The 24782-nt window shown below is 45.5% G+C and overlaps 2 protein-coding genes across 2 annotated transcripts in view; both read right to left on the bottom strand.

Annotated features, from left to right (window-relative positions):
* Window positions 1–12553, bottom strand: part of T265_01699 (hypothetical protein) — a gene marked incomplete at both ends in the record, with an annotated part of 16364 nt that extends 3811 nt beyond the window's left edge. Inside the window, 8 exons of the mRNA XM_009165765.1 lie at window positions 676–842; window positions 2674–2857; window positions 2928–3130; window positions 4777–4899; window positions 8482–8660; window positions 9667–9908; window positions 11736–11959; window positions 12499–12553. Coding sequence (XP_009164029.1) covers window positions 676–842; window positions 2674–2857; window positions 2928–3130; window positions 4777–4899; window positions 8482–8660; window positions 9667–9908; window positions 11736–11959; window positions 12499–12553 — 1377 coding nt within the window. The remainder of the gene's footprint in view (window positions 1–675; window positions 843–2673; window positions 2858–2927; window positions 3131–4776; window positions 4900–8481; window positions 8661–9666; window positions 9909–11735; window positions 11960–12498) is intronic.
* A 3759-nt stretch (window positions 12554–16312) lies between these two features.
* The window catches only part of T265_01698 (hypothetical protein), a gene marked incomplete at both ends in the record, with an annotated part of 38282 nt that continues 29812 nt past the window's right edge, over window positions 16313–24782 (bottom strand). Inside the window, 4 exons of the mRNA XM_009165764.1 lie at window positions 16313–16593; window positions 17049–17420; window positions 17685–17891; window positions 18160–18620. Of these exons, the coding sequence (XP_009164028.1) occupies window positions 16366–16593; window positions 17049–17420; window positions 17685–17891; window positions 18160–18620 (1268 nt within the window). The remainder of the gene's footprint in view (window positions 16594–17048; window positions 17421–17684; window positions 17892–18159; window positions 18621–24782) is intronic.

The following is a 24782-nucleotide window of genomic DNA, read 5'->3' as shown; positions in this document are numbered from 1 at the left end:
CACAACTTCCAGTACAGCTCCCTGGATTCGGTGTTAGTACAAATGCTATTACGGGTAGGCGTCGTGTAGGCTCGTCTCCATCCCATTAAGTTTAGCAGTTATTGTGTCTTTTGGTCGCAACTTCCCAACTTGTGATTGAAGACTAAACCGTCCGGCTTGTCAGCAGACTGAATAACTTGCACTTGAGATATGGCGCTACTCATCCTTTAGCTAAAAAGTCACATCACAAGTTAACTGGTTCCGCGAGTGACGAAATCCCAAGTGGTTTCGTTTTCACTTAGCCGGGAGGTTACGAGTTTCGTGAGGAGGAAACAGCTGTTCCGTGCTTCTCGACTTTTTAGTTGGTCCCTCTTTCAGGACGGAATCTCCACTGAGCCTTTCTTTGAAAAAAACCACACCATGCGGAGGAAGGAACCCTGTAAAGCGGTCCTTCCGAAGAGTGAGTGTTCTCGAAACCTGGCAAAATACTTCGTTACACCGTGGTGTTCGCCACACAAAAGCATTTTCGATTTTTCTTCCCCTCTGGCTCTCCACAGTGGACGATTTGTGGCATGGAACGCCCAGTCGGGCGATGAGAGGTCAAACAGAAGAAAGACCTACAAATCTAAGGTTAGAAAACCTCCGCCGAAACAGAACTGAAAATCAGAATGAAGTGGCATTGGAATTTAGACAAACCTCTGTATAGTCACACAGCATTCGAATTTCGAGCCTCAGGGCGTTCACAACCATAGCCAGCGAGGATGCGATGAAAAGGAGGAAGTGGCTGTAGTTCTCGCCACCAATGCAGCAGTTTGTCCAAACACAATGATGTTCAAAACGAAAAACACAGTGGTCGCAACGTGCTGCATGGGATTGAATGAAAAGCAATGTTGAAACAGCCTGGTCAATTCAACGAAAACTGTGCACCGAACGAGGTGAATTTCCAGCCTATCGACGCCACAAAACTGTATTTGAAACCAATAAGGTATCGAAAGACAAAAAGAGATCAGAATCGAGAGGATTCATCGAGCGAGGGGCTTATTCTGCAGGTGATTCACCAGGTCGGGGAGAACAGAATTACGGCGAATTTCAGCATCGGCGGACATCTGAACTGAGATTAATTTCTGGATGTAGAAATGGCTACAGACAAAAAGGCTCAGAGTGAATGTTGGGGATTCAGAAAGCGTTACTGTGTCATCTGAGCAGGAGTCAACAAGAACAGTCCATTGCATATCCAAACGCCTGTCAGTAAATGTGCAGTATGGCGAAATTTGTTTATCAAACGGTCTCGGGAATACAACTGGGGAACGGTTCATTTAGTTTCGGACGCAACTATAGATCTCATTAGGTTTTGTGGCACAGATAACTCAACCGAACTCGGAGTGAAGTTTGCTTAAGATCACTTCAGAATGAGAGAACTAGCCGAGGATTCTGAACAGCGTGACTCGCGTGCACCCTACTTTGGGGTTTCTGAGAGGGAAACTTCGTTGACAGCAAGTAATGGAAGGTCACAGAGCCTGCCTTGACAACGCCTGTCTAAAATCACTGAGGGACATTGAAAGATAGACGTGGCTGTCAAGATCGTTTAAAGGGTTTACTCACGAGTTCGTTTGAATTTTCAAGTATGCTTCTAGAGTACAGTGGCCAGAATCAAAATATCGACCAGACCACTGTCTCTGAATGAGAACGGTCAAGAGTGGGCAAGAAATGGATATCAAAGGAAAGGGAAGGAGAGAGTGTGTATACCCTGCAAGTATCATAATATATTTCATCCACATAGGCCCGTAAAGTTTGTCGAAGGGGTCGCAGCATCACAGCTCAATCAACGCTACCAAATCCGTTTATGTCCTCAAAAGACAACAGCATTGTTATTACTTTAAAAGGAAGAGTTAATCGGTTAAAGCAAATGAGGAACAGTGTTCAGCGTGAATTTCAACTTTGAACAGTCTTCGGAAAGTAGGCTAGTTTACATTCCACAAACAAGCGAACTTTGTCGACCAGTTTCAAAGGATCAGTGATGCGAGCCTGAGTGACATTATCCTCGCCAGCATCCGACTACCACTGGTTTCCCGAAAAAAGCCATTGAGCGAGCGGTTTTCAGCAACCTTATGAGTAGCGTTTTAAGCGCTTCAAGTCTAGGAAGGTCACTCGTTTAATTCTGGTTTCAGTGCTTATCTTAAACAGCACGGGTGAACAGAGATCAGGCCTGATAGCTTTCCTAGCCTTGAGTTGTTTAAGTTGATTGTGAACCAGATCATTCACCAAACTGACCACTTGGTCGTACTCTTGATGGAGACCAAACAAATTGGGGGCACTAATAAATTCGAGATCCAGCTTGCTAAAATCAGTAGCCTGTGACGAGTGGCAACACGCGGCCGGTTTGGAGAATTTCACATATTGTGAAAGTTTTTGCTTCCATCCGTCGAATCAGCCTCTATGGGACCGTCAACCTCCGGAAGTACCTAATAAAGTGAGGCTGAAAGCTACGGGCTCTTAGGCGAACTGCACCCACTATAGATCGAAACGACACTTGTTCTCCAGGCATCGAAAGATGATGATAGTAGAAGAGATACAAGTTAGCGCCAAACGTTGTATTCCTCATTTTGTTGGGTTTTCGTTTGTTCCAACATCCAAGAAACAGTCATACTGATTTCCTAAATGTACCTTGAGAGAAGGGACAAGACACAATTGGACCTAGTTCAGCGCCCTTCTGGTGCCTAGCTGCCATGCCACCCGAAGGAAGCACGAGGGCTGGGATATGCCCAGGTTGCCCAAGCCTAGACAGGGGAAATCGAAAGGCAGAGGTCGGGTTCGAATCACGGACCTTCCGGTCAGTCGATTCACGCTCTAACCACTGAGCCATCTCTCCCCAAAGGGGCTGAGTAGGACATCTTTGTATGTGGGAAACATGGTAGCATTGTGTATAGCCAGCGTATGGCCGGATTTACGGATCTGTGACGATCAGGAAGTGATGATGGGGCGAGATGGCTCAAGTAGTTAGAGGGCGAATTTACTGACCGGAAGGTCCGTGGTTCGAACCCGACCTCTGCCCCTCGACTTCCCCTGTCTAGGCTTGGGTAACCTGGCAGTATCCCAGCCCCCGTGTCTCCTTCGGGTGGTATGGCAGTTAGGCACCGAAAGGGTGCCACAGCTGAACGATCACTCAGTCCAATTTGAGGAAAACCACATTTTTTCATGAGCATATGAGTGGTGCAAGTGAGAGTGAAGCGGAAAAAAGGAGCTAAGATCAGGTTTGAGTTTGAAGAAAAAAACTGTGGCGGCTGTGACCCTCATGCCTCGTTCGTGTGGCATGCCAGGAAGTAATGACCAGGTTTGCATTCTAATGCGAAACAGCTTGTGGTTTCAGGAGAAAATTCAAACAGCAACGTGAAGGACAAGACCATTTTTGTGTAAAGTAAGTGATGACTTCATCCCTTTCTATTGCGAAAGATGACAAGACGGGCAACTCGGAGTGGGTCCCAATCATCCGAGTGCCCAAAGCACAAGACAGCGAGGTTTCTCACGTAATACAACTCGTTTTTTGGGTATAAAATTGCAACAGTCCAGGGAAAGTTCTCCATCTTCCTAAGTAATGGACGAACGTTACCTGACATCATTCATCAATTTTTCAACCCATTAACTGAATTTTTCTGAGGAAGTGATGACCAGGTTTGCATTCTAATGCGAAACAGCTTGTGGTTTCAGGAGAAAATTCAAACAGCAACGTGAAGGACAAGACCATTTTTGTGTAAAGTAAGTGATGACTTCATCCCTTTCTATTGCGAAAGATGACAAGACGGGCAACTCGGAGTGGGTCCCAATCATCCGAGTGCCCAAAGCACAAGACAGCGAGGTTTCTCACGTAATACAACTCGTTTTTTGGGTATAAAATTGCAACAGTCCAGGGAAAGTTCTCCATCTTCCTAAGTAATGGACGAACGTTACCTGACATCATTCATCAATTTTTCAACCCATTAACTGAATTTTTCTGAAAAGCTCTGCTTCCTATCTTTTACACTACTTTCGAATGACATGACTGTGAGAATATTGTCAACTGATCAGACCATCCAAAGGGCAAAATATGACGAAATCGTTCTCACGGGTTACTGGGCATGATTTTGAGAACGGTTATTTGCGCATACACTTCCTGTTCAGCACAAATTCCTTTGAACCTGTCGGTAGTTTTCTGGAATAAAATGTTAGAATTAAATCACGGGCAATCCTAAAGTCTCAGTAGTAGGTAAGCTCGATCACAATGTGGAGAGAGTGCAGTAAACGTTCAATTCATCACAATTGTGCATCAAATGGATCCTGAGAAATCAAGATGCACTAATGCCTTCTAAAGATCTAGAAGCTAACACTGGCTTTTCCCACCATTCAGTTAAGGGAAATAAGTGAAATCCACGAGAGCTACATTGAGATGCTCTACCAGATCACTTTTAAATAAAGGCTGAGCTTTATCTCTCGACATGATACTACTTATAAGTAGAATGCCATGAGGACATCATGAAACGGGAATTCAGCTAAGATTCAGTCGAACCTCATGTAGACACGAATTTAATTGCAAATGAGTGGGTTTCTCAAAAGCCTAAGCTTGTCCATTTTAAAATAGAACAGAGGAGAACCATAAGAGAAGCAAATCGTTCTCCGTTAGGAGAGGTTCATGACAGACAGAATAGTTTTAATCTGGACCAATGAGCCAATCAGAAGACGGCATTCAAGCTGTTCAAAAAGCGCCGAAAAAAGACCAGCGTTAGACAGTGCAAACCAGAGGGTTTGAAAAACCACATTACTTACAACAGTGTCGTGCCCGAGCCGGGATAATGTGTGGGCAGGTCATACACTCTTTTGGTGAATAAATCACATGGTCAAACGCGTAGATTTGTGAGTAGACAGGGAGGTTTCGCGGGCTGATTACACCTGAGACAAAAAACGAAAAACACGAGAAATTGTCATCAGGACAAACAACAAAGGTTGTTTTTTTCATGATGCGCAGCAGTTTACCTCAGGTTAGCTACCTTATTTTGCTGGAAATATCTCCCTGACGCCATAAACGAGAGATTCAGCTGGGCCCCCGAGTTTCCGTCAGCTTTATGTTCTACTTGAACCCAAACTGGATTGTTTTTGAGAAATACACTCATTTGCAAGTCAATTTGGTTTTCACGAGAGACTCAACTGAATCTCTCGTTTATGATACTCTGCAACTTAATGTGCTGCACACAGGCCACCTCATGATTCAGTTGGCACTATATTCGAGATATTGCAGTGTATTTTCATAAAGGAAACTACTCATAAGGTTGCTGAAAACTCTTCGACAGCCCACGACCGGTTTCGCCCCTACTAAAACCAATTTACAAACCCGGTGGTGATATGATATCGTTCAGATGTAGCACCAATTCGATGCGTGACTGCCATGACACCCGACGGAAGCGCGAGGGCTAGATGGCCCGAGCCTAAACAGAACAAGTTGAAATACTGAGCTTGGGTCTAACCACAGACCTTCCTGTTAATAAGTTCGCGCTTTAGTACTGAGCTTATTGTCACCTCGGTAATAGTGCCTTACTCCTAACTCCGCGCGTGTTTCGTGCAGCTGGATCAGTAGCACGACAGGACGTCATATTACTACATGTATACACGTAATGTAATACTCATATGTTTGCTGAAAAGTCTTCGACAGCCCACAGCCGGTTTTCGCTCTTCTTGGGGCGCATCAGGCAAGTACAGTCCCAGAATTTCCGTCAACCCTGTTCTAGTTGTAACCAAATTGCACGAAATTAGCGAACTACACGCATTTGCAAACAACGTTTGGTTTTGCGAGAGACTCGCCTGGAACCCAGCTGAATCTCTCGTTTATGATATCTCGAATATCGTACCAACTGAAACATGGGGCGGCCCGGTGTAGTATATTCAGTTGCCTGGGAACATCACAAGCGAGAGATTCAGCTGGGTTCCAGGTGAGTCTCTCGCAAAACCAGATTTTGTTTGCGAATGAGAATAGTTCGCTCATATTGGTACATTTATTCCACCGAGTTTCGTCCCTCTGTTACTCTACTCTACTGTTACCATTTCATGAGTACTGGTAAACAGTCTATAAGTAAGCTTCAAGTACATTCGACTCTGACTGGCTCACGAGCATGAAAGATTAAGGTAGGACTGGATAAACTAAATGAGGTGAACAAACGAAGGTAAGCTGACATAGAGTCTTGAAGATGACAAGGGCGGATGTAGTTTTGTACCTCTAGTATATTTGGGCGCATGTTTTGTTAATAGATGGGTTTCGGTGTATGTTCACCTGAGATCTCACTCTCCACCTCACCTTTTTCCACCACACTTCAGTTAGTCTGGTACGATAGTCGTGTACCTACCGTCTAGCTGGCGCTGATTGACAGAAAAGACTGAGTGATAGGAACAAAACAAAATGCTAGTGAACCAAACGGAAATCAGGAAGCAGGAAGATTGTGGTGCAACACAGGAACTAGATAACTACGGACATTGATAGTGACTCGTATGAATTGTCTTACATACGCTTGAACTGAGGTGCAAGTAGCTGTCTTACTATCCGAAAATACCAAGTGTTGGAAACCTGTGAAGACACAGAACTCATCTAGAGAAGTAACAAATCCTTTTTCAAGCACACAGATGGGTTGACGAACATGTTTTCGGCAAGTTCTTTTCAAGTCATACAATTGCAAAGGTTAAGAGAGCAGCATTTAACATATTTGAATGAGCATGATGTAAATAGACAGTTAATCGAGTGAGACGACATTGGCTACCTATCAAAGAGCAATTAGTTCAGGTCACCAATAGGGTGACTTGAGTTAGTCAGCACGGGAGGTGCTATAGTTGTGTTCAGTACCAAGGTGCATGTGTGAGGGGAGGTCCGGGCAATACACTAACTTTAGCAGCTTCGTGCCACTAAAGTAGAAACGGAACCCGATACATAGCCCAACTGACAGAGTGAAGAAAATATGCTCTGATGAAGCGCTGGAACAAGAATTCCGAACTCTCACCAACGCCCTGAGAGACAGTGGATCCCCCGACAAGTTTATTACAAACATTTGAACAAGGAGGAAGCCAACACCATCACAGCCACAGTTGGAAGGAAACCAGTTAACATTAGCCTCCCGTTTAAGGGAGATATACCAACCGACCTACTGAACAGAAGACTTTTACTAGGTCGAACAAAGTTTTCCCAGTTGCAACACTTCGAATCGTTTGCGCTCCTTTGAGTTCAAAGATAGAGTGCCTATCCACGCCCAAAATATGTTGGTATACTCATTCTCTTGCCGCTATGCAGCGGAATACATCGAACGCACGACTAGGCAACTCGGCCAAAGAATGAAGGAACAAAATCCACCCTGGCTAGCTTCTGGAACTAGGAGGACGATAACCAGTTCGGTAGTACAACATTTAGCTGACACTGCACACTATACCCAGCCAAACCTTCCGCGTTGTTTACAAGGCGCCGGCTAACCAACCCAGATCAGTACAGCAACGCACAATTGCAGTGCATACGACATCGCGACCCGATCCTTCGTCGGTAAAAACGCTTTGTTCGTGTATTGTACTTACTATGGTCCGACTCACCTCCCCTCACACACGCACCTTGATCCTGAACACACAACTACAGCACCTCCCGTGCTGACAAGCTCAAGTCATCCTATTGGTGACCTGAACTAATTGCTCTTTGATAGGTAGCCAGTGTCGTCGCTCACTCGATTTCCTGTCCATTTACATCATGCTCATTCAAATATGTTAAATGCTGCTCTCTTAACCTTTGCAATTGTATGACTTGAAAAGAACTTGCCGAAAACATGTTTGTCAACCCATGTGTGTGCTTAGTATAAATGGGAATTTTCGGAATATTAAGTACCCTTTTCAAACGTTTTCAATAGAAGGCTTGCTGGGAGGCTATTACAGTTCATACATGATCCACCGTACAGCCTTGTACTGTAAGTATCATGGTTGTAACTTAGCTTGTTCCAGTATGATAAGTCAATCAGATTCATTTCCAGTATTCCATTGAACAGGCTTATCGATCAATGGCCAATCGTGTCGTACAATGTATGCTTGCCCATGGATATGTGCTTTCTAACGATAACGGCAAGTCAGAGCGGGCGGAGCTCAATAACCATGGGGTGGTTACCGAAACAAAATGATGTACAACTTGTGATGCAATGATGTACCGAAGAACAAAGCGTTACCAAAATGAAGACCAATAGTTTCCGCGGCGTAAACAGTGGACTCGACCCGTCAGTCTTGAGTAGTGCCATTTTTGGATGTAACGGGTTTAAAAGCGGATTGAGAACAGCTCAAAGGAGACTGGATGTTTGCCACTCGGCTAAGCAATGGAAACCTTGAAACACAAGACTTTCCCGCGTTCCCTAGAAGTTCCCGCGTTCTCAGAGTGATTATCATGATAGGATAACAAGATGGTGTCTGAAAATATTCACAGTGGAATAGAAGATGAAACTGTGATTTTCGATTACGAATAAAACTCACCAGGATCCATCATACACACCATCGTATAACAAAATCCGTTGCAGAATAACAAGGCCAGCACCAAAAACAAATGGTTCTCACGATCAGAATAGCGATAAAGAACCGGAATGACTTGCGAGAACAGGATGCAATGACCACTGAGAACCACCAGGATGTAGATGATTTGGTAAAGGCAGTGTCTGTAATAAGGTAAGAAGGGATTGCGACTGTCACACAGGTTGGTTTATGCACACCTGTGTCACAGCATACAACATGAACACTGCAGCGAAATTTTTGTGGGCATACAGAGGGAAACTAAGAACCTCGTATCAACCGAACCAGGCCTGTGCATCCCCGTAAAATTGTGATGGAGCTCGTACGAGACTTGCACGGCACATCATGTGTAGCCAGATTCTGGAAAGCTCAGTCATATAAAGTTTCGTGTTCCTGCTGGAGTCCACTGGGTGAACCCACACGGGTCGATATCTAACCGATGAAGGCCTCACGAGTGAGCCTGCTTCAGGTTTCTTGTATACATTTAAAACGATACTGGGAACTTTTGGGATTTGCCAACCTTCAATTAACTAGGAATCTCATTTCGACGTCGTGTCTCTCCTTGTATTCGTTTAATTAAAGAAGCTTCACAGATGCTGTGGTTGTACTGTTCTGCATTAAAAATGACTGTCGACTCTGAAGTTGAAATTTCACGTGGTCAGACAGTAGCTGGGTTTTAGAGTTTATGGTCTGTAATCGATGTGTCTACTTCACTTGCCTTTATATTTCTTTGCTTCTTCCAAAAATAGAGTGAGGTGGATTGGAGTAGAGTAGAGTATAGTAGAGTGGAGTGGAGTGGGTGGGGTGGAGTGGAGTAGAGTGGAGTGGAGTGGAGTGGAGTGGAGTGGAGTGGAGTGGAGTGGAGTGGAGTGGAGTGGAGTGGAGTGGAGTGGAGTGGAAGTGGAGTGAAGTGAGTGGAGTGGAGTGGAGTGGAGTGGAGTGGAGTGGAGTGGAGTGGAGTGGAGTGGAGTGGAGTGGAGTGGAGTGGAGTGGAGTGGAGTGGAGTGGGAGTGAAGCATAGATTCTTCTTCTGTGAGAACCTGTGGGTATCCTTAATTATACATGAGCTTTCTCGTCCCTGCTTGTCTGCCACTAGCATAAAGAAGCGAGTAAGTACCTTAGAAAAACTAGCATCTCTCATTTAGAGCATACGTATTATCTGGGAACAAAGACGGTACCTTTCGAACAGTAGCCAATGAGCCAGTCTGTTGAGCGAATTCCGTAATGGTAAAGGGATGATCACTCGAACGAGACGCCAAACGAGGTTGACCAGTACCGCCGCTACTCGTGAAATGCCATGAATTTGGTAGATAACCCATAGGCAAACGCAGAAGAGCAAGTACAACATCGCATTGGTAAGAAAGTCCATGATTTGAATTCAAACGGGACAGCAGCTACGCTGAGAAACAATACGTGGAACCTGTGTAAGGCAGAAAGGGCTCACTTAGTATGGATGGAGTGGAGGCTCCTTCTGGAACATGCGTCTAACAGCTGTTTTGTTTGCATCATGCAAAGGCAAGCAAAATTTACTTGAAAACCATAAGTCGATTCAAAGAGGTAAATTGTTCGTCCTCACTATCCTTAGTCGGCTAGTTAGGCAAATACATGAGTGCAAGCAAATTGACTGCTATGGCAAACGCACAGGGAAAGCACAGTCCTGTTCCAATTCACAGATAAAAAGTCGGACCTCTGTCCGGACACGACCAATTATCCCTCGTTTGGCTCCAGTTGACCATGTTTCCTGGTGAAAACAGCAGGCGGGCACGCATCTACACGTCAGATGATGCAGCTCCACTGACCAAAGGGTTTGTAAAACAATGTAAAACAATTACCTATTTCGAGCGAATTGATCGGCAACCAGTAGATGCATCAACAGTCAGTTACCACCGTTTTCACGTTTGAAGTTTAAGTTACTCAACTACAGGAATATTAAGCTTCGATATGGAAACGTACTACCAATTATTCATGATTTAGCATGTTGCCAATCCACTGGATTCCAAAAAGCCGCGCATTTAACAGAGTTTTCCGACTACCCAATTTGAACATCACCAATTATTATGATTTAGCATGTTGCCAAACCAACGGATTCCAAAAAGCCGCGCATTTAACAGAGTTTTCCGACTACCCAATTTGAACATCACATTTTGGGGTGAATGTTCACATGTAGGCACCTGCGATCGAAGCAAGCATCATTGTATGATACACAATCATGGACCTGTCCTCGAGCATGACAGGTGCGTACAAACATGGGCTCGATCCCCTGTCCATCGGGCACGACATACCGATGCATCAGAGTCAGGCGATCACGAATGCGCGCTCATCCGATCGCTTTTGGGAATGTGGTATAAACAAACCAACTGAGTTGGGAAAGGTCTAATGCCGATTTGGCAGTGACCTAGCACGGACAAGCATAAGTGCTAAAACTTACACAAGCAGGATAGCTAGGTGTGACCCTCATATGTATTCAGGACGCGACGGCGAACGGCCAGCTTTTCCTATTGTAGCGGCTCAAAGGATAGTTTTCTTTGAAACTAGAAGCACCAAACACCTTCCCAATTACAGTTCCAGGAGGACTACTGGCTAAACTCTTATATGCACCATGAGAACCATATACATATATATATATATATATATATAATGTATATATATAGGCGAACCTCATGGTTGTACGTCAGTGAAGCACCAGTNATTATATATATTATATGCATTCATGAGAACCTTTAGTGCCTTGACTCAAAACAAGAAACATTAGCAACGGGGTAGGGTGGAATTGACTAGAAGAATATAAATCCAGATGGAGTAACATATCAGCGACATTACGTTTGAAAATCACACCAAACTTTCAATTTGTAGTGTGGGAAACAGTGCTCTTCTCGGTAGACGGTGACCCGGCGTTCGCGGCACATGGTTCATCCAACTAGGGGTTGCGGCGTTGTATGTATTCCTTCGGAGAATTACCTTCTGCTCCATCACATTATTTGTTGATTCCAGCCTAGTCCAGTTACGGACACCGGAAGTCACACGCACTCATGGGATAGCTTTTCGAGAGCTCTCCATTCACTCGCACACGCCCACAATTGTGTGATTACAAATATCATGTGTTATTCACGAGCTTCTGGGACACATCCTATCGTGCAGGTGTGTTGAGAAGAACGAATCAGTCAACAGAATCTCAGGAAGAAACATTTATCAAGGGCGCCTATTCACCTGTCGTTCCTTACATCTGACGGAGTGTGGTCCACACAACCCCTTCCCAGCCTGAATTCTTCACGTATCATCAAAAGACGATGCAAAGTGAGCAATGCAGACGACTTATTTAAAAAGGGGGTCAAACTAATTCCTCTATGATTGCCACACTCACTATGAATACCCTTTTTCAAGGTGGGCGCCACTATCGACTGACCCCAGTTGGTTAGGATAGATAGGGGCAAATAGAACCACTCAGCTGTAACACCCTTTCAGCGCCTAACTGTCATGCGTCCTGAAGGAAGTAGGAGTCCTGGGATACCACCAGGTTACCCAAGCCTAGGCAATGGAAGTCGAGAGGTAGGAGTAGGGTTCGAACCACGGATCTTCCGGCCAGTAATTCGCGCTCTAATCACTTAAGCCATCTCACCACCTACGGGCAAATAAGTTAGGTAGTTGCCGACTGATACTTTCACTCACATCTTCAAACAGTGCGAGACCAGCTCAGCAGGACCAGAAGATCGGTGACACTTGAAGGTGAGAATGTATTCGCCTACTTACGGAGCCGTCGGAGTTTCCAAGTTGATTGTCCAGAGCTCCGTCCCAGGTTGATAATTTGACAGAGCAACTGCAAGTAGTCAGTTGAATTCCTGTGGAAATCGATAGCCCTAAGAGGCCAGACATTATCTTTCGTAAAAATTAGAGTCGCTTTTATTAGTGATGATATTGCTCACCAGAGGCCTTTTTGGGCCTACTAGACATACGGTCAGAGTTTCTCACTTCCTCTTTCTCCTCAACTTTCTCGATCCAGCAGGCTTTCTGGTCTGCACAGATGCCCTTTTTCACCTGACATTAACCGGTTCATCGAATTGTATCGTACTCTCGATTCGGAGGAATAAGTGTTTGAGGTTCGAGTAAGTTTACAGCTTTGCTCGACATCGATTGCTTGGATCTAGTTGGTTGCGCCGTCCCCCAAGCAGAGCGACCTGGATCTTGCAAGGCTACGGGCAATGAGTTTCAGTAAGAGTCAACCTCAGCGGATGCAGGTAGATAGCGGACCGATATTTTAGTATTTGAGAATGGGTCTACGGACAATGAGGTAGAGAGAAAAACGAATATTCGAAAGAGGAATAAGGGAAGCGTCAATGGTAGCCTGTTTTTGCTTACCAGCCATCAGCCCCGGCTGATGGCGCCACGCGACGGCCGATCTGCCTTGGTTGTACGTGGATTGGAATACTGCCAGGGTGTCCAAAAGGACGATTAGGGTCCTCAACTGAAGACTCTGGCTCATAAGCCTAACCACATGGCATCAGTGAGTGGCCAAAGCAGTCAACGCCTTTTATAGCAAGTCGTCGCACATACTTCACCTCCCGATCTGCAGGATCAGGAGGCTGAAATGAGGCCCTGTGAGTGCCACATATACACTCCTCACTATGCCACGGGATTCAGTCTCTTCGTAGCAGTACGCATACATTAACAAGGTCCTATATTTAGCTTTTTAGAACCGACTGCAAATGCCACTTGCACTGTCTTATTACATCGAACGTTAGTACGGATTTGCCGTGTCCCAAAGTGATTGAACTGCACTGGAAGAGTCAGAAACATAAATGTGGACGCGTTTCTCAACCGACATGAACTAAGTAGTAAATGGTAAGTTGTCAGCAATACTGTCCAAAAGGTTCGAATCGTAAAGTGATAGCCGTTTTGTCTGAGCACTGTTTTATGGTGGCTTATCAGTCAGGTTAGAAATGGCCGATCTTCTATAAGGATGGTTTTCCAGCCCACGAAACTGTCGAATGATATTGTGGTCCGATCACCTAACCAGTAATCAGTTAGACTCGAACTCGAACTAATGAGCTGTCAAGTTAGGGCTTTTGCCGAATCGAATTTGCGATATATGCTCACTCAGTTCATCCGGTTGAACAAGTAACGTAACACGAACACCAAACAAACGCCAGACACCGCTACAAAAACGCTCAGTTGGGCATACTGACACGCCTGCTGCGAGGTGTCATTTGTTCCGATCTCCATATCGAAAAAACGGGTTGCTGATCCACAGGCATCCAAGCGACAAGCTAAAATGACCATAATACGCAACCTCATGGACGCAGTTGTCCTAGAACCCAGAAATGCCTACACTGGTGCAGCCATTGAGAGTTAATCGCCAGATGCTCGAACCACTGTCGTTTGTTGAGTTGTCGACACACAAGTTTGGACACGATGTTTGGAACTATTAGTGGAACTGTTAGTATTCACCCCGAGGGTCACATATGGTATATGAGTGGTACTCAGAAAAACTTGATATCTTCAGTCATACGGGTCACCAACAAGACCAAGATGTGCGGTTATTCACTGGATGCATTTGGGACCATCTATCCATAAGGCTGTCGTGAAAATGGATCAATTGGAAAAAACGGCTTTCGCATTTCAGGATAAGCATCAGAAAGAACGGACGAAATGCTGTGACATTAGACTAGCACACACAAGGCGAAAAGGCCATCTGGATAAGAGTAGGGTTCAGCGAAACTAGTAATCGCTTCCTTCCTAAAAGCCGCCGATTGCACAATATCATGTTTAAACGGTCTGTTCCGAACAGTCTCTCCGACATCAATGGCAGATAGAGACTGCTTTAGATCGGCCGAGATTCAACTTGTACGTTGGTTGGGTTTCGACAAACAATTTAGTTCCATGGAATGGATTTATCGGCATTTCGCATCCGCCAGTAAAGTCACAAACGCGATCATAATACCAGTCATCGTTTCAATTCGGAATTTGTCAGCACTGTGGAATGTTCGAGAGAAAAACTGTGCGGCTTTGTGATGAGTTCGCATGTCATACAACGGACGAGTTTAAGTGAACCATTGCGGTCGGCTTAGAGAAACTGTATCTGGGCACCATCTGGACTTTGACAGAAGCGTTCCCGGGATATGGGGAATGTCGAATTTCTCAGCGTATCGATGCTCATGGCTGTTCACTCAAAGTGACCTCAATAGTCCTCAGGCTGGCCGCGCGAAGCAAATATGATAAACTGAGGTTTATTACTAAATGTTCTGTATTAAAAATGCATTAAGCCCTTCCACACTCAACTTGAATCGATTGGGTTAAACGATACGATCTCACGCTACTACCAATCCATAAGTAGCATGAGAACACCTGACAAGTTGCACCATCCTTTCGTCTTATGGGTCCCCACGTGAGCAGCCGGGTGATACGTAACTACGTGATTTGAAACGCGTGAGTGAAGGGTGGGTGGAGATTAATCCTCATTATCATCATAGACAGCATGACATCAGTGTTCAACACCAGTGCTTCACTGCCGTACAACCATGATTTAACTGAAGAAAAGAATAAAGGCGGACGGGGAAGGGACTTAGTGCTAGCTTACCACAATCATTCCGAGGTGCCTATACCTCCAGACATTCATTTAGGCAATCTGGATAGTAACTGATAACAAGAACGCCACTGACATCGGTTGGCAGCCATATCTTGTAGTGTATCCAACCAGGCACAGTGAGGATCACGCGGTCCCTACCCTGGAAGGCGAGTAGCACCGACAGCACCCAAGCGTTTCGTGATCTCCTTCATACCGCTCTGCCAAGTCAAGGATTGGCAACCTCTCTGTTCACACCACTCTGAATTGGGCATGGAAAACAGCACTCTCTTCGGCAAACGATGGTCAGGCATACGCAACAAATGTCCCAACCAACGCAGCTTCTGGTGCTGGACACATTCTTCAATGGAAGTACCTGTTGCGCAACCAAAAAAGCGCTTTCTAACTACCTCATCAGGGATTTGCCGAAACCTATCCAAGATTGAGTTAATCACACCGCTGATAAGCCGTTCTTGGCCGAACGGTATAGACTGCAACCACTGGCTAGGAGACTGCTGCTTTGAAACTCCATAGATTTTCGTGGGATGCACACAGCTGATAAGTTCCAATGAGAACAAAACACCTGCACGATACCTCGTGGCTGTTCAGCAGGATAAAATCCAAGATAACATCTCCGACGGAAATCACGCTGAGAAAATCACGCATGAAAGGAGAGACACACTGACATTTCATGCACTCGACGTGAGCAACTACCAGATTCCAGGTGTTGTTTACGCAGGGGATGAAAATGAACCGCGGAAAGTCATGCCAATTTAGTGTTCCCTTTTTCAGGTACCGCATGCCTCAGTATCTCTTGGCTGTCAAATCGGCATCTGGCTAGTTACGAAGCTGACCGAATCAAGCAACCACCGAAATGAGGTGCGGAGAGTTCACATCGTCTTGTGCGGAACATATCAGTTCCGAACTACTCAAATACAAACCAACCAGTGAGTCAAGACTTCACCGATAAAAGCGGCCAAGAGCGCAAGTGCCCGGCTGAGAGTTCTATAGTCCGGACAGTATCCGGCATAAAAGACGCATCAACTTGAGTATCCTAGTTCGACATTTTCAGACTTCAGCTCTCAACAACTTCAAGAAGACAACCGCTACATATACCACTGGTACCACAAAAGACGACGTCGGCGCAATGTATAGAGAAGAAGATTCTGAGTTCTACATGCAGTGGACAGGAAAAGACTAACACATGCACAAGGTCAAGTCAAGGATTTCTGTTAGAAATCAGTGTATTTTTGTTCAAGCCCAAAGTAGAAAATTACAGACTGAAGGGATGTAAATTAGGTACGCGTCAGAAAAAGGTTGGGATAGAAGCGAAGACCAGCTTCTGTATCATCACGACACACGAGTCCCAGCTCCTCCAACGCCAAAAGACGTTCCCGTGCAAGCAGTGGGGACAGACTGACGGCGCGAGCAAGCTCGGCGGCTGTTAAATTCGAACGATCCTCGACCAACTTCATGGTGGCTTGCAGTGTCTGCTCTTCGTTTTCTGAGGCGAGATGAAGCACCTGAAATTGTGGCATGTAGTTCGAGATGGCCAATGAGTCCTTTCCGAAAAGTAACATGAACAGGTTGAGTGCCACTCGCATTATCCTAAGGAAAGTTTTAGTCCCAAAAAAATGCATATTTGGTTTTCACCAAAAACCGACCGGAATCCCAGTTAAATCTCTCATTTACGATGTTTTTCTTAACGACTTTATGAGTAGTGTAATACACCTACACAATGTTTTAGCTCGTTTATGCAATTCGGCTTTCTAACAGTCGACTGAAGCCCATTTCGATGAGAGAAAATTCACAGTCCCCACCAGACTTTCATTGTCTATGGGAACAGAAAATCTTAGACAAGATCTGGAGAGCTTAATGAACAGCGCGATTAGACAGCACTAAACGACCGTGACACCCCCCAAGAGTTACGTTATTGTCAATCAAGATGACGGCTGTAAAAATTGTGAAGGTAGCTCACCAAGAGACCGCTGGGGAACTTCTTCATTCGCAAGGGGAGCCGTTCACGTTCGAGCAGACGGCAGGCTTTGAGCACATCCTCCGGAGAGACCAATTGCATCCCCAGAGCACGGTTGATGCGGCAATAGGCAGAAGCTAGATCGATGCACCCTGCACCCATATGACGATACTTTGACCGCGGTCCATTCTCCATCTCAGACAGGATCGGGGTGAGTAGGTTGGATATTTGGTGCGCTAGCTGAGTGTGAAACGAACCAAAGCCAACAGTCAGGCTCGTTCGCGCCGTACCACTTCTTTCCTCATCGTCCTCAACGCCCATAGATAACATGGTTGCACGAAGTTCTGCCGTTTCATCGTTGGTTAGTTCACCACCCTGGGAAAAGTAGATCATCGGAACTTTGCACAACGCAAATATAAACTTTAAAAAAGACCTAACCCGCCAATCATGCCGTACATATACATTATTTGAGCACTGAATAGCTCTGACCGCGACAAATGAACTCGGCTTGAACGAGTAACATCAAAATTCACTTTTACGCCGGTCCTATTCGGTCAAACTGCTTCACGTTGCCGCACCATTTTACTCAAATTCATTCGACGGAATCAGTCAAAACGAAGAACTTGCGGTAACACTCACCTTAGCTTCGCGTGTATGATGGGCCAAGGTGTGGCTGAGTGTGACCATTTCTTTTGCCTGAGAAATTAGTTTGTTCAGATCCTCAAAAGCTCCTTCGAGGCGTGCATCTGTAGCGTGTGCACGAGCTGCTTGCTGCCTCTCAATGCCAGCGATTCCCGGGCCACCATGGATTCGAGCGGATGCAACTGTTACAGCCCACGGTTTCGCCTATGAACACACAGAGAGAGAAAACGGAAGGGAATTTTTCTGGCCAAAATAGGATAGAAAATCAAAGGGTGAGCAGCGACAGCAAACTTGACAGGTGGTGATAATAACTAAGGATCAAGAGAAGCGCAACGCTACAGCATACTGCACAACCCTGAACGGATCGGTCAAACACAAGCTAATTCCCCAAAGAGCATTAGTGACAGCCAAAGGGTATTTCCAACAGGACGACAGATAAATTACGCGTAAAACGTTGTACAATGATTCTCACCTTCAATGTTTCTTCCAAAGCAGTCCAGAAATGCTTTTCACCGCCCGCTGCAAATCCAAGTTTAATGTGATCCTCCGATGAGCTACTCACTACTGCATACGCATCTCCACCAGTATTCTTCCTCCAGCGATCGATCCATGGCAGGGTGTGTGGCAGTGCCAACAGGGCAGTCTCCAGGGCGGGTTGAGTTAGAAGATGGAGCACAATCTTTGGTGTTCGATTTCGCAAAAACCCACCACCACCAGCTTCCATGGTCGCATTTAGAACGGCGACCAGTGGGAGGGCAATGAACGATTCGCCTGAATTCGGTCTAGCGACCCACAAAAGACGATGTGTGGTTAAACTCAGCAATCCATTGTCGAACCCGATTCGTTTCCCTCCATCATAGAGACACACACCGTTTTGCTGGACAACTACAGATTCTTCAGCTGGTCCAACACCAACCCTGCGCTGGAAATCATCTGAGCACCAACGGACGCGATCCATGCTTCAACGGTTGGGCAGGTTCGAAACTAGGCGCGTTCAATGACAGACAGAATCCCGATTAGGATTGTCATATAAAAAACAGCAGATCGATAATTGACCAATAAAGACTCGAAACAATGACCATACAACCACACTGCAGTTAAAAAAATTATCTTGTGTCTTCAACACCGGTCGAGTCGATGCTTTGCAGGGTATTAGTAAGTTATGTGCTGTTTTTGTTTAATTCCTGACCACCGCATGCTGCGGCAAGTTTAAAATTCCTTGTTACATGGGGCACTGAAATAAGTCGATACAGGTATCGCTTAAAAAGTTTTCAGCGTCGTACATTTCCATCCATAATGTCAGACTATGGGTGTCTGAAGACGACAGTACCTCGAAAAGTTTGAGAGACAGGCATCAAGCCCCTTTGCTGCACACGCTTTTATTCCAATTTGTTTTTTATTTGAAAACAAAGACTCGGCATCACTGAAACAGTAGCGTCAAGACACGGAGAACTCACACTTCCGTGCTGCCAAAAGCGTTCTGCCGTAAAATGATCTACACGTGTGAGCAACAGAGGCTTATGGTGACCCAACGAAAAAAAGCCTGTTAGTCGAGTTTTGCCTAATGTTCAAATAGCTCTGCTGGGGTTACTCCTTTGAAAAACTACAAACAATGAGTTCCCCTCATTCATTTTATCAATGAGGGAGGTAATAAAGGTTGTCAACGATCGATAATACCTTTTCATCTTCTCAAACACTGTTTCACATCATAATTATGAATGAGCTGGAGGTAGATCAGTAGTCAAGGCACGAACTTGCTGATCCGTAGGTCCATGGTTCGAACCCAGCCTCTGCATCCCGACTGCTCCCGTCTAGGGTTTGGCAACCTGGCAGTATTTTGGCCCCCTTGCCTCTTTCGGGTGGTATGGCAGCTAAGCACCACAAGAGTGTCACCGTTGAACGATAATTATGAACCAAACAATAAGACAGTCCAAATCAATCATGAGAAATTGCTGGCTTGAGTCAAAATATTCAAGATGCAGAAGCCGAGGCGGTACGGTACAAAGCATCACTGACAGTTATAACAATTTCAGATTACCACTGCAAAGTAGAACTCTGGACACTGTTCTAGGGTGGCCTCAGTTGCCCGCAATATAATTGATTCCATTCCACTGTTTAACTTATACCGTTGCAGATGAAGATAGGGAGATAAAATTTCGGCAGATTGTAACTTTTGTCTCCAACTGGCCTACACCTGGCTTGGCGCAGATTAGGACAAACCGGCTGAAAGCCTTCGGACAAAATACATGGTCCAAGCCACGGACCGTTCCAGGAGCCTCAGCTAGTTCATCATTCCGAGGTCTTAGGATCACTTTCCGACAACTTATCCAGTAGTCAAACCCACAGACATAAAATACACCTTCATAACCCACATCCTCAGTAGTAAGAACACCAAGCTGTCGCTCTACACATTACTTCGCCAGATATGTGCATTTGTTTCCGAAGGAAACCGGACCGCAGGCCTTAAAGCTGTGTCTAGCTATCCAATTGAGCGACGGAGCTATAATGGTGGATTCGAACTAAGTTGGTTAACTCTGGAGAATGAGAGCGGCGAGGACAGTCTAGTGACATAAGCCTAAGCACGAACTGTTATCTCTCAAAAAGATAGGAAGAAAATCGTTCTTTTGCATGGAGACTTCCGGCTAAAAACAAATCAGTGCCCTGGTTGGGCGCCATCATGGTTGTAGGCACCAATGCTGTGACCATTATGCCCGAGGATTTCAAGTCTTCCCCCGATTTTAGCCATATAAAAGGGCTCGCATTGGCCCTCAATATTTTTCCAGGCTCGGTGAACCTTTACGCGCTAACCAGTAAAACCCATTTTCATGCCATCCTGAGCGTGAACCTCGGGGTAGTTGCTATGGTAGCCCACCAGCGTGGACGTGTATACATTAAATACCAAAGTTGCAATTGTACCATGCCATCTGTATGGGGTCAAAGGTGTCATCCCCATTAGGAAGAATCGACTCTCGTAGTAAACAAGAGCGACCCACTCAAAGTATGATCGACGTTTTGAAATGAGGAATCCTCGTTTCTATGGAAGAATCATCTGAAATGTGGAGGCGTTGAAGGGGAACAGATTATCCGAGCAGCTACCAGAAAAAATATAGTATGATCGCCAAAACAAAAAAAACGAAAAAGAGCTTCGGAAAATTGCACGAAAATCTCCGAACCCAAGCAGTCAACCGCTGGAACGAGCCAACGAAACATCCAACATCACATGAGAACAGATCGGAATAACTTACTCGGAACGTAATAGGTCGTTCAACTTGAAACGTTGATCATGTAAAGCACCATTTTGAATAGAAATACACTCATCCGAGGTAACCGGTTATCGCTACCTTCAGCTTTTAACGGACGTGTCACGTGTTCTGAAATAAGACAAACTACACGAGGTTAGTTTGGCAACAAAAATTCAAGTAGTCAACAGGTCTGAGGGTCAATTTTTAGCATACCGTTATAAAGCAGCACGTATAACCCACACCACAGAAACTACGAGTGATGCAAATGCTCACTCTGAAAGTAAGGATCCAACGTAATCAAGGTCCTGAATAACCCTATTACAGGGCCAAGCATTCATGATTGTGTATTTCATTGGACTGTACCAGATGAGGAGTTCCAAGGTCATACTTCTCTCGGACAATCAACCTTAACCTGCCCCAATGCTAAGGAGTTTCTAAAGCAGTTTCCTCCAATCGTGGTACACTCGGTTTCCTGTCCACCTCACAGGGGGTGTCCACACCCCACGCTCATATGACCAGATGGTTCATCAGTGGGCTGGGTATTTCATGCTGATACAGCTACGAAGCCCTGCGCAGCAAGCCTGTCGGCCTACCCACCGACTTCAGACGCCTGAGAATGATAACCGGCTGATGTAACATCCTAGCTTCCATGCTAATCGAAAAAAGCATGAAGGTTGAGATACTGCCGGGTTTCCCAAGCCTAGGCAGAGGAAGCTGAGGGGCAGAGGTCGGTTTCGAACCACGGACCTTCTGGTCAGTAAATCCGCGTTATACCCATTGAGCCATCAAACAGAGTTTAACTGAAATGAACATGAGATCCTCGAGGATACAGTACAACTAGTCTCCCCAGCGTAAATCAGCCTTTTACCGAAGCAGTACTTTCAGCCTTTGTTAATTAGAGAATAGCTAGGAGGAACCATTCAACGCTGAGTCACGTAATGCGGACTGCGCGAGCGAAGAACGATCGGGCCTATATCCAGTCCGGGTTCCAGTGAATCACGCTGCCGAGTAGTCTTCATTCGTGGCCACTAATCGGAAGGCAGCGGGTTGGAATGTGCACTGCTGATGTCCCCAAACAAATAAAAGAAACACATGTACGTAACTTCCTGAGACAACACGTGAACACCTCTCTTGCCGGAGCATCGTTAGACTCGTTGGTTCAGACAAAAGCTCGATCACGTAATGGAGACTGGTCACTTGACTACCAATGAAAAGAGGGAAGCCCTTCGCTGCGAAGTTATTTATTGGCAAACTAACCAATTAAAAGCCATCAGACATGAAGGTAAACATCTCGTTTGCACAGAGTATTTGAAAAGTGAACATTCTCATGCGTTCCCTAGAACTTTCCTGGACATTCACTGACTATTGAACAATAGCGAATGAACACTGTGGAGTGGCCCCACAATCTTCGTAATAATCTTCACTTTCTATTGGATGCGGGGGTGGAGCCTGGACATCAGACCAGAGACTACTCGCACGTTTCATCAGTAGTGTACACCACTACACCATTATCGTCATGTGACACGAATTGGTCTAGTCGCTTGACAGCCCTATAGACTGTCTCATAGCATCCAATTACACGCAATTTGGGTTTCGCTGACAACCAATCGTCCGTAATAATCTTCACCTTCCATTGGATGCGAGGGCGGACCAGAGACTACTCGCATGCTTCATCAGTATTATACACTGTTACAATAGTGTCGATCCAACGGCGTGGCATTATACACTGTTACAATAGTATCGATTGAACGGCATTGCTTGACTACAGCCGAAACAGTCGCAGTGCGATTGTGAAATCCGACACTATGCTGCCAAAAACGATTTGCACGAACGCTGAGTATGCATTCGTCATGTGATACGAATCGGTCCAGTCGCTCAACAGCCCTCCAGACTGTCTCATGGCATCCAATTACACGCTATTTGGGTTTCACTGACAACCAATCGTCCGTGTTTTCTAATTTGGTGACAAACCTTAGCTGCCTATTTCATTACTTATCGCTTGTATTAACCATTAGATATGTATTGATCTGACGATGAGAGCCTAAAAGCATTAGTGCTCATCACCGTGTTCCTGTTGAAACTGTGGGAATATTCAAGTAGATGTACGGTGCGTGTGGGACTTTCAGCACTGACTAACTTCACTTCGTCGTCGAAATCTAAGTCGGTGCTTAGAAATCTCTCCACCATTTACAGAAAAAAATGTTTGAATAGAGCCACCATCAAGATCGTTGGCCCCAGATGATATCAGTGGCTCGGCACTGATCACTGTCCGGCGGTTGGACCCGTAAGATATCCTGAAGCGATTAAGCCCACCTATCAAAGTAGTACAACAGCGTGCAGTTGGCACATGCAAACATCTATGATAAGGCAGAAGCGAGAACCGCAGAAACGAATGAATGGCCATCTGTCGTACGAAGGCATGACAAGTCTGCCATCCACTGGTACCTTGGCTCCTTATACACCGAAATGAACAGGCTAGACATCATGTGGATATTTTTCTCTCCATTACCGGTCAGAACCACTTCAGCTTTGCTCCCGACTTTAAACCAACAAGCTAAACCGAATAATCAACGGTTTCGTTTCTTATCAGAATCAGTCAAAAACTATGGGGACGAAAGGACTGTTCTGACCATGCAGCAAACATTGGGCGGCTTCGACACCTCGAGATAGAAATCACTGTAGAAAGGCTGCAGTTTCGCCCCGTTGGCCTTTGCAAAGAATGTTTGTGAAGGCACCAACCTCCTTACTTTGTGGCAACTATTACAAATACAGGGGTCAGCCAAATGCTTTGAGCAAGCAACAAGAAACAACAGGCTCTCCTCTTTAGGTTCTTCTAACCATCAAGTTCCCCGCTTTATGGTCCGTGGAAGGAGATTCATACTAATAAGGGGGACACTCGAGTCCATTCGAACGAGCGGCAATAACTACAGCAGAAACCGGGCTGCTCATAATATGGTGAAATTTCGTCTGTACATAGAACATGGGAAGTTACATGATCCAAAGTAGTTTGGGCGAAAGACGTATGGAATATGTAGATTAAAATGGATTTGAAAGATAGGTATCAGAGTGACCAGCCGGAGAGTGAATGGAAACTTCGCACTCCGAAATGGATGTTGTCATGAAGCCAATACGGCTGTCCGCGTTGAACGAGACCGGTCTGTGGTTGGTTGCCGATCTGAAACAAGGAATACGATAAGAATGTGATTGGCGTGTTCAAAACAATCTCTGTGATGAACTGACATTCGCTTCCAACCAACATATCCTTGGGGTCCAACTAGATAGCGCAGCTTGCCAGGTTAAGCCAGTAGCTGGCCAGCATGTCGGGTGAGGGCCTATGAGGAAAAGCGCAGCGATCACTCACGAAATCAGGCGTCAAACACTCAAATCACGTAACAATTCCTGCCCCACTTTCAACCCGTCCACTTTTGTTTACGCGGCTATCACCTGCTTCATAAGCCAGGCTAACCAGGCGTAACCACTCAAATTACGTAACAATTCCTGCCCCACTTTCAACCCGTCCACTTTTGTTTACGCGGCTATCACCTGCTTCATAAGCCAGGCTTACGAACTTCAACCACATCGTGTTCGTGCAATTAAAAAACACGAATGGACACCTTTCTCTTCATACTGCACACAATAAATAGGCATAAACTTGGCCCAAACTCGGCACACAGTTCAAAAAATCGTTCAGCTGTAGCACCCTTTCGGTGCCTAGCTGCCATGTTATCAGAAGGAGGCACAAGGGCTGCGATACGGCCAGGTTGCAGAAGCCTAGGCAGAGGAAGTCGAGAGACAGGGGTCGGGTTCGAACCACGGACCTTCCGGTCAGTAAATTCGCGCGCTCCAACCACTG

Source organism: Opisthorchis viverrini (assembly GCF_000715545.1).
Source record: "Opisthorchis viverrini unplaced genomic scaffold opera_v5_18, whole genome shotgun sequence".
Classification (NCBI taxonomy): Eukaryota; Metazoa; Platyhelminthes; class Trematoda; order Opisthorchiida; family Opisthorchiidae; genus Opisthorchis; species Opisthorchis viverrini.
Note: the sequence above shows the minus strand (reverse complement) of the source record. Positions and strands in the feature narration are given on the sequence as shown.